This window comes from Trachymyrmex septentrionalis, unplaced genomic scaffold (assembly GCF_001594115.1).
Source record: "Trachymyrmex septentrionalis isolate Tsep2-gDNA-1 unplaced genomic scaffold, Tsep1.0 scaffold272, whole genome shotgun sequence".
NCBI lineage: Eukaryota > Metazoa > Arthropoda > Insecta > Hymenoptera > Formicidae > Trachymyrmex > Trachymyrmex septentrionalis.
In genome coordinates, this window is record NW_017305433.1 from 16,987 (window position 1) to 27,476 (window position 10,490).

Sequence of the window (10,490 nt, forward strand, 5' to 3'; positions counted from 1 at the left end):
ATGGTAAAATGGAGGAGGATATTGCATTGGAGAGACACTTAACCTATTATTGACCCGCTGAAACAGATTGTTGAAAATACTGTTGAATCCTCCAAGGATCCTATTATGACTGAAACATTCTTTTTGGGAGAAGATGAGGAACCAAAACCCCCCAAAAAAACGACCGAGTTCTTTGTACGATCCTATACAGACTTCTATGCCTGTGAAATCAATGTTGAGTCAATCAAAAACCGTACCATCCATTATCAACGAAGTATCTGAAATAATACAACCGCGCGATTTATCGTATGACCACGCTCTCATTGTCGAAAAAATTTTCGAGGTCGATAGATCGCTCGTAACATCTATTCAATACCTGCTTCCAACATCCGAGGGGCAAGAAAAGCTGCATGCAAACTATGATCCGTTGGTACAAAAATATCTAAAAACGGTCCTGAGCAGTAAGAAAGCCGTTAACATAGACGTTGTGCATGGAGTTTATTTCAGCTACGAGGGAATAATGTTTGGTGACAAACGTATCACCTTACACAATGCTGGAACACCGGGCTTGTACGAGTTAATTTTCATGAAATTTCCCAACGAAAGTATTTGTACGGATGAGGACGTACAGACATACAGGAGCATTATGCTGACGACAAATGCTCACCGGTGCGGTCATAGCCCGAGTAATCAAGTAATGGGTAGTAAAGGATACAAGTATAAGAACTTAATAGCGCCATCGGTGTCGGATAAAAAAATTAGAACAGGAATAAACAAAAGAGTGGATTTACCGCGTACGATGATACTAAACGACAACAAGATCGACTCAATTAGGACGATCCCAACGAAATTATAGATCGTCTGCGATTACTCGAGGCCTCGCGCCAGGTGGGTCACACAACGAGATTCTGTCGATTATCGAAGAGCTTCGCAAAGCCGATCTGATTATAAATTAATCTCGTTCTACACATGTCGTTCAATTGACATCATAATATCGATCAACAAGTTTGGACTTCGCTTGGAGGAAGAAGCGAATCGCACTATCAGTGGTATAGATTGCTCAGAAATTACGTGCGCGATAACGTTCTTTGCATAATTGCAGCCGACTTTCACGCAAACCAGTGGATGATGCTGACGCAGCAAACAAACGATACGTGCAGTAGAGTGTTCAAGATTTGAAAGATTGTCTGAATGAAATTGAGAGGAAGATTGCAGTCTTACAAAATAATGTGCAGGTTATGCTAAACGAACTTGAAAAGATGATTTGAGAAGTGCTGAATAATTATCCGCAATGTCTGAGAAACGTCTGCTGGTTGATGAATTACACACTCCGATGAGAAGAAATTTTCCGCGAAGACACGTCACAGTACACGGATACGATGATCTGTGGCAGGCGGATGTGGTCGAGATGCGTCCTTATACGCGATTCAACAGACGTTACCACTACATTCTTATCATTATCGACGCTGAGTAACCACGCAGGGGCCGAGCCGCTCAAAGCCAAGAGCGGGAACGAGGCGACGAAGCGGTGACGAAGGCGATCGCAAAGATATTTCGAGACGATGGAAGATGTCCGAAAAATTTGCATACTGATAGAGAAAAGGAATTTTATAATTTGGATGTGCAGAAATTCTTGAAGAAGTAGAACGTCAACTATTATTCTACGTATTCCGTAATGAAGGCCTCGGTCATCGAAAGGTTCAATCGTACGTTGAAGAACGACATGTAAAAATAGTTTACGCACAATGGAAATTACAAATGGATCGACATCTTGCCGCGTCTCGTATCAAATTACAACGCGCGCAAGCATCGAAACTATTAGTATGCGTCCCGTCGACGTTACCTCTGCGATCGCCAGGACAGGCTCTTAATCATGATTTACAATCGCGTAAAGATTGCCGCACTCGCGCGATACAAAGTGAGTGATTCGGTACGCGTGAGCAAATTCAAGACAGTCTTTGATAAAGGTTACATGCCGAATTGGAGCACGGAGGTGTTTTAAATTATCAAAGTGCAACAACCAAATCCATAACAAACTAATCCAGTGACTATCTTCTGGAAGATTCTTGCGGAGACCCTATTGCTGGAGGATTCTACAAATATGAATTGCATAGCGTCGCTATCCCCGATGTACATCTCGTTGAAAAGATGTTACACAAGACGGCGAATGAGGTTTACGTAAAATGATTGGGATTTGACAATTCGCATAATTCATGGATACATAAAGACAATGTACGAGTATTGTAAAATTATAAAAATATAAATACGTATTATACATATTATAAATATCATATACATATTGTATTTACATATTATACATGCTATATATTATACATATTATACATACTATATTTTACATATTATACATGTTATATATATATATTAAACATACTATATAATACAAATTTTATTTACATCGGTAATGCCCCCACGACAGCATGTCCGTGGAACCTGGCATGATATCCCGCTTATCGTGCGGACTTAGAGCGATTTTTGTTTTTTATATTGTGTACATCTCGTGCAATTTGGATCTTATGCACGACTGTCTGCGAGTCATTTCGATTGCGTCATTCAAGCACCGCGTGTAATCTTCAAACGTATAGACTTAGATGCTACAACGTTGTTTTTGACGCCCTTTGCTTTCATGGTATCTTTCTTTCCTTCTACACACAAGGCATACATTTTCGCTCTGAGTCCAACGATCATGATGGCACTGTTGTTCTCGTCTTTCATAAGGTCAGGAACTTTTTTTTATTTGTGAGCGGAATGCCATACGCGTTGTTGCTCAAGTAATCGTTCGTGTCAAATCTATTTATATCGCGTTTTATGACATCGTAAACATCGTCACATTCTATGAGGCTATTAGCATCGGTATATATAATTTTTTCTTTTTTGCGAAACAGCGGTGCCATATACTCGTGGTAAAATTCGTACAAACACCTCTTGGATATGTTGAGGATGTACATATCCACGTATATCGGTTTGTTAAATTTCACTTCGAACTTATGCAGTTTTATCGCGACTAAATTCTCCGAAAATACGCTACGGCTATGGAAATCTGATTTTGCGATCATTGCCTCAGCTCCGTATCTGCCTTCTCATTAAGTTAATAACTTAACTTTACGTCGATGCGATCGCGTACGTTCTCCATGGTTTTGCCAAATACCGCGTACAACCAGTACCGTCGTATGGAAAGACGACCTTTCGTGTCAAAAGATTAAAATTTTCTTCTGATAAATTGGAAAATTCGTGTGCAGTATCTGTAGCTTATCTTTACTGAGAAAAGATGTAGCTTATCTTTACTGAGAAATGATGAATTTGTCCAAATTAGAAGTGAGAAATCTGAAAGAATCTATAAACCGTAATTTTACAATTTTTTAAATCAATTTTGGTACTATCGACATTTTTAGTAAATGAGATGTATAATATTTTTCTTTAGTTATCGGTAAAAGATCAATGCGTCCTTCGTACGCGGTAGCAATTTTCTTGATGATGAAATGCGCGTCATAACCTGATAAGTTATGGAAAACTGCGGAAAACTATGGATATGCAATGTAAATCTCTATAATTTAGATTGCAATTTGAATGCGTGGGGCCTCTGTATAGCCCGGTTAAGTGGCAGTGATCGCGTACCCGCGTATCTTCTGATGCAAATGGTTCTCACACACGTGACATGCGTGACGCTGTTAAATTTTTACCAATCGTCTCGCGTGAAATCGGCTATGGGTACATTAGTCGAAATTATAGACTGTACAGTATATGCTAAATGTCTAAGTTCTTCCGCAAACCACGCTATATAGTTTTTATTGCGGCGAAAACGATAGCCCGAGTTGTTGTATGAGCAGTGCACGTAGTATCCAATGCTAAACACGTTGTGATGATGATACGTGTACGTAGCTAATGTGGGATCCATATCTGTTTTTCTCCAATGCACACTCCAGGTTAGCGTAAATAATGAACGGGCGCTCCTTTCTGCTGTGGTTGTCAAAACTTAGCCATTTATCGTCCTCGCTCGGCAGCCTTATCGCGCAATCATTCAATTTCCCACAGTCTTCGCTGTGGATCTCCAATTTTGCGCTCGAGCTGAAGTAATAAAGGCATCTGAAAAAAACCGCGCATTTATTATTATTATTAATATTATTATTGTTGTTATTATTATTATTTCACGTACCTATCGCAGAAATATTTTCTGTTCTTGTTTCCGCTAATTTGCGATCTGACAAGGCGGGATAGATCTTTAATCAACGCGAAATGTCCCGCGTTGTCATCCTCTATGTACAAGAGATTTACATACTTGCTCCTTTTTCGGTCGGCGAGTCGTATCGGCACAATTCCTTTCTGAATGGTGTAGATGTTGATGGAAATGTCATTCAAAGTTTCGAATTTCTTAATTTGATTCAACGTCATTGGAAATTCGATGCCCGCGAGATTTAGAACTGACTTATAATGCGGATACGAGGATTTTCGTTCCATTTTTTTGAGCCGGGTGTGGAGCGGCAATAACAGACCATGTGAAACACGCATTATCCGCAGTTTACAAGTTGATTACCTCTCTTTTTAACATAATTTCCCGCGGGACACAGTGGGATAAAAATCGAAAAAGGTGGACATGAGCATGTAACATTGAAAAATCGTCTCAAAAATCTTTACTCAGGGGTTTTTGGGGTCGCTGAATTCGAATCTGACATTTTTTTTTGAAAAACAAAATGGCGGATCCAATATGGCGGATGAAAAAATAAAAAATTGATCCGAATTGCTTGAAACTCGTTACTCGGGGGTTTTTGGGGCGCTGAATTCAAATGTGACAATATTTTTCTAGAAAATAAAATTGCTGCTGCAGTATAGCGATCTAAATTTGAAATTTTGTTCAAGGAAAGGTTTTATGAAAAAGAAATACAAGTTGGAAGTGACACATCAATATTTTTTATTCCTACTTAATATATATATCATTATTATATATTATTATAATAAAATTGATATATCAATCGCTGTCAACTTCAAAATCGCTTTCATGTGTAACATCTGAAATTTCTACTTCGCTTTCTGTATCTGAATCATTTATGATCATTTGCCGTGCTTCATATAACAGTGATTTCTTTTGTTTTTTTGGAATTTTTCGAACGCTTGATACAAAGGGATCGGAGCTAAGCAATAGTCGATGAAATACATCGGTCATTGTCGCTTTGCGGCTATGTTTTCTCGAAAAATCTCGACGATATTTTTTTATTAACTTATTACTAGCTTCCTGCGCTTCCTCAGACATTTGGCCAATTGGCAACAAAGCCGAAGCTATTATTAAAGGACCATGTATCAATAGTTTATGGATAGTTGTTGGCATCGGATACCATGGATACAAATCCACAAACAGCTCAGCTGTTTCAAAGGCGAACTTCTCGTATTTACTAATATCGATGTCATAGTTTGATGAGATCAATTGTAGAATTACATGAAATCTCCTGATCAAACGAACATCTATATTAGTAATTTCAGAGGAAGTTGCAGCCTCTTGAAAAAAGCGACGAGCAGTGTTGCCGTCGTTTGAACTGCCCCCTTGCTTCGGTTGGTCAACAATTAGGCCTAATTTTTCCTTGAAGGCTTTCTGTGTATCAGCCTTTCTTTTCTCAACAATTTTTTTAACGTTCGCACCCCTCGCTTGCCATTTTTTGATATCTAGTTTGTATGACAAATGTAAGCAACACTCGAAACATCGGATCCAAGCATGTAACGAAGATATGCCAAATTCTAAATTTGTCTCATTTATATCAAGTCCAACCATCATATTAATATCATTGAAGTCTTTGGAGGTTGCGTTACACAAATAACAACGTTGTGCTGAGTCAGTTTCCGACAGTGCGTTGCAAACTTTACCGTCCACCATTGTCAGTGATAAACTGTAACGCACCTTAATATTCTTCCCGCGAAAATATTCGTTAAACGGAACAAGATTTTCCACTTGGTCTTCGACATATTTCACTTCGTTTCTGGTTGTTTCCGGTGTTTCTTTTAAATACTCTACTTTAATTGGTCTGCAAAACCGTGAGGAAGAAGGTCGGGGATTTTGCCATATGATCATTTCTGTACCATCCTCTGCAATGTGCAACAATCGCAAAGGTACTAGTGATGTAAAAAATATACTACTATCTGTTACTGCATCGTCATTACTGGAAAACTTTTGCTTATAGACACTTTGCCCCGACGTTCCGTCACAGCCCCACTTGCAGATTAAATTCAAGTTTAACAAAACATCGTCTTTCAAGTTTAAAATGTCATTTGTTCGCAGATTTAAAATACGCTTAACAGTATGATTCAGTAAGGATTGAAGACTTATAGAACCACATGTTTCAGTGATTGTGATTGATTCTTTGTCAGGGTAACACATTTTCTTTGCTTCTGCGACGATGACATAAGAAGGATAAGCTTTCGAATTGACCATTGTACAACCTGACCTTACAACTAAATACTGCCGCTTGGAAAAATTCGCTTCAATGAAAACAGACAATGCTTCTTCAGGCGTCAATGTTCTCTCTTTGACCTGGCCTTCCGACGATCTGTACGATGATGCTTTAGATGGACTCCCCTCCGAGACCCTTTTAACCACGTGCGCTGCGTCAACTTGTCCTGCTGATCGAAGGCTCATCTGAGTTGCGAATGCGAGTTCCTCAGCACCGTACTCTTGTCGCAGTTGTTGGGTTCTTCTACGTTTTGATCTGTCACTGCATTCCGCGAAGCTTTTCGAATGTCTTTTTTCAGTATTTGTTTCACCGGATGCTTTTTGATCATTGAACACAATGGAACCATTTAACCATTCCTGATTTTTTGCTCTAAATCTGCTCTCTGTTCTCGCCGATTCTTTCCATAAAGTGCGAAATCGATACAACAAATAGGACACACTTTTCTTCTCTTCTTCCGATAAATAATATTTCCGATTCGCTTTTTTGGAAACGTAGTTTTCCACTACTTCAAGAGTTTTTGTTAGTTCGTTGTTCAATAAGTCTTTCAGAATGATGAATAGTTCACTTCTCTGAATGGATATCTTCTCGTTAGACCTCATTTCTGAAAAAAAATCAATATTACATTACTCATTATAGAAATAATTAAAAAATTATCCATTTTTGCCATATATTGATTTTTAAAAAATTAATTATATATTCTTGAAATTTTATTATTTAGGTTATACACTCAATTCACTTTTTTAATCGATAGTCTGATTCGTAAATAGCGACCCCGAAAACCCCCCAGTAATGATTTGGTAAATATTTATCAATTTTTTAAAATGTTTGGCCGCCATATTGGATCCGCCATTTTGTTTTTCAAAATAAAATTGTCAGATTCGAATTCAGCGACCCCGAAAACCTAAAAATCAGATATATCTTCTTGATTAACAACATACATAAAGATTTATCGACATTTCAAAATTTTTTCCGCCATATTGAATCCCCCATTTCGTTTTTGAAAAAAATATCATCAGATTCGTAATCAGCGACCTCAAAAACCCCCAAGTAACCATTTTCAGCAACATTCATTAAAATGGAATCAATTTTTTAGTCATTTACATGTTCTTTATATTTTGCATATTTATGCATGTTTATAAACCAAGTAATGTAAACAGCGGGGTTGCAGGTTGTTGCAGCTAATTCCTTCGCGAATTCAAAGTTCAGGGGTTATTAAACAATTTCCCGTGTCATCCATTGATCGAGTGAAGTCGAGTGGTAAACTTTTTCATCAATGTTTACTAAATTTTTTGCATATAAATGACAAAAACATAGGTTCACTTAATTATTTATAAATATTTACTGGTTAGTAATTAAGAAATTATAATTTTTCGTTAAATTCTACATACCTTGCTGAGAAGAATCCATATAGCGACTTTTCAATATCTACTTTTATCGAGAAATGCACACACTTTCACTTTTCGGTCGGAACTGCACATGTTTTCGTTCTCGACGCGTCTCCTCCAACGGTCAACTTTCGAATGGCCCTATGCAATGCTGTGCGGCATGTAGCGCTTGAAAACCGGTTTTCTTTGTACTTTGGGGTTCCTAGAAACGGTCGGGACACATTGCAGCGTTAAACTAGAACCTTCGATTTTCGGCAAATGGCCAGCTTTTTACGATTTCATCCCACTGTGCGGGAGTTTGATATGACATCCCGCGCGCAGAGAATTGTGCTTGTTCGCGTTCACTGTTTAATTCAGTATACACGACAATGTCCATCCGCTATTGCGTTCCTGAAACTCTTCCAGTGATGTTAATCGGTAGGCTCGACGACGCGCGACACATACCACTCGCGCAAATCGGTGCATCGATATAGTTCATAGTTTCGAGTGGCAATATTCTTATTCGCGTGTTTATCGCCCGCCACGAACTCACATTAAAAATAGTATTTATTTTTATAGAGTTATATCGTTGCATTACACTATGCACATGCTCGAACACAATTTCATTCACGTCTTCGAGGAAACGGCGAGCCTCGATATGTTTATCACCGCGCCCGTCAGAATACGGCTTTCGAATGCCGTTTCGATTTCGCGCCAACGAAGTCCATACCCGGCGCCCACATGCACGATCAGATTTCCACGTACAGATTTTTTCAGACTCTTGAGCCGCGTGATACATGCGATCAGTGATTGTCTATTACCGATTGATAATCGCGGGCGTTTGATACGGCTCTGCTCCTCCAATGATTCTATAAACTCATCGTATCGCTGTTCCCATGTGACGTACTCTACTCTTGTATTAAGCAAGGTAGCTTGTGCTCAATCAAATCACGCTCCATGTTGTCACTTGCGCTGTCGAATTGATTAATGATGCGGTGCATCTAAATCTTGTCATTTTTATATCATTATGTGCGCTATTTTTATTAATGTAAATTAATAAAATTTTTATTAATTAATCATCGCCTAGACATCTCATGTCCTGAGAAAATCTTAAATTACGCTAACAAAGCAACTATACTTTGATGAAATTGCAAATGTTGCATTTTTGTGGTGGCGGATCGCGCTCGGTGGCCATTGATCCCGCGCCACGTCTTCACCGCAACGAGGACGGAAGTTTCCGCACACCTCCGATATGTAATTTCCCGCTACGTAATTTCCCGCACCCGGGACATTTTCGTTCTCCGCACCACCATCTCCGCAATGTCACCCATTGTGACGTCATTTCCCTTCTCCCCTGTGACGTCACCTCCTCGCCTAGTGACATCACCCCCACCCCGCGGACCTCCGCGCTGCGTGTCCCCCCTGCCCTTCACCCTTCCTCACCGCCAGCCCCCCTCACAGAGGACCCGAGTTAGAATCCCGCTTATTTAGCTACCTACCCTACTTGTATGTATTAGGTATAGTAAAAAGAAATCTATTATTTTTCCAATAGATGGCTTTAGTAATCTATATCTCGCGTTGTATAAGTGCGATCGGATTACGCCAAATGGCGTTAGAAAGATAAGATTTCGTACTACAAAAACTTCTCAGACAGTTTTGTGATTACTTGAGTCAGTATTGTTTGAGCGCGTGTCAAAGATGGACACCAACAAAGAGAAAATACGCCATATTTTACAGTTTTTCTTCGATAAAGGCGAAAACGCAAGCCAGGCGGCTGAAAATGTGAATAGTGTTTATGGTCCTGATACTGTAACAGTCAATATCGCGCAATTTTGGTTTCGTCGATTCCGTTCCGGTAATTTTGATGTCAAAGATGCACCACGCTCTGGAAGGCCAATTGTCGAAAATGTCGATAAAATAATGGAAATCGTCGAGTCCGACCGTCATGTAAGCACTGTTTCGATTGCCCAGGAGCTAAACATTGCACAAAAAACCGTTTGGAACCATTTAAATAAGGCTGGATACAAAAAGAAGCTCGATGTATGGGTGCCACACGAGTTAACGCAAAAAAACCTCATGGACCGAATTTCCATCTGCGAATCGCTGCTGAATCGCAACAAAATCGACCCATTTCTGAAGCGAATGGTTACTGGTGATGAAAAGTGGGTCACTTACGACAACGTCAAGCGAAAACGGTCGTGGTCGAATCGCGATGAGCCGGCGCAAACGGTGGCCAAGCCAGGATTGACGATCAGGAAGGTTTTGCTGTGTGTTTGGTGGGATTGGCAGGGAATCATCTACTATGAGCTGCTCCCCTACGGCCAAACTCTTAATTCAGACCTGTACTGTCAACAATTGGACCGTCTGAAAGAAGCAATCGCCCAGAAGCGGTCAGCTTTGGCCAATAGGAGAGGAATTGTGTTCCATCAAGACAACGCCACACACATCGATAGTGACTCGCCAGAAGCTCCGGGAGCTTGGTGCATAAGAGGTTCTTATGCATCCATCTTATAGTCCGGACCTGGCACCAAGTGATTACCACCTGTTTCTGTCTATGGCGAATGATTTTGCTGGTGAAAAATTCGCCTCAAGAGAAGCTTGTGAAAATCGATTGTCCCAGTTTTTTGCCAATAGGAACGAGGGTTTTTATGAGAGAGGCATAATGAAATTACTTTCAAAATGGCAACAAGTTATC

General features: G+C 39.7%; 2 protein-coding genes across 2 annotated transcripts; both read right to left on the minus strand.

Moving 5' to 3' along the window:
* Positions 1-3,842: 3,842 nt before the first annotated feature.
* On the minus strand, positions 3,843-4,452 carry LOC108749198. The gene is made up of 2 exons (XM_018487748.1): positions 4,151-4,452; positions 3,843-4,080 (listed from the first exon to the last, which is right to left on the minus strand). Exons 1-2 carry the CDS (start codon positions 4,450-4,452, stop codon positions 3,843-3,845), a joined length of 540 nt encoding a protein of 179 aa, XP_018343250.1.
* A 508-nt stretch (positions 4,453-4,960) lies between these two features.
* On the minus strand, positions 4,961-7,832 carry LOC108749199. Its single transcript, XM_018487749.1, has 2 exons — positions 7,820-7,832; positions 4,961-7,032 (listed from the first exon to the last, which is right to left on the minus strand). Exon 2 carries the CDS (start codon positions 7,028-7,030, stop codon positions 4,961-4,963), a length of 2,070 nt encoding a protein of 689 aa, XP_018343251.1. The 5' UTR covers positions 7,031-7,032; positions 7,820-7,832.
* Positions 7,833-10,490: the final 2,658 nt, after the last annotated feature.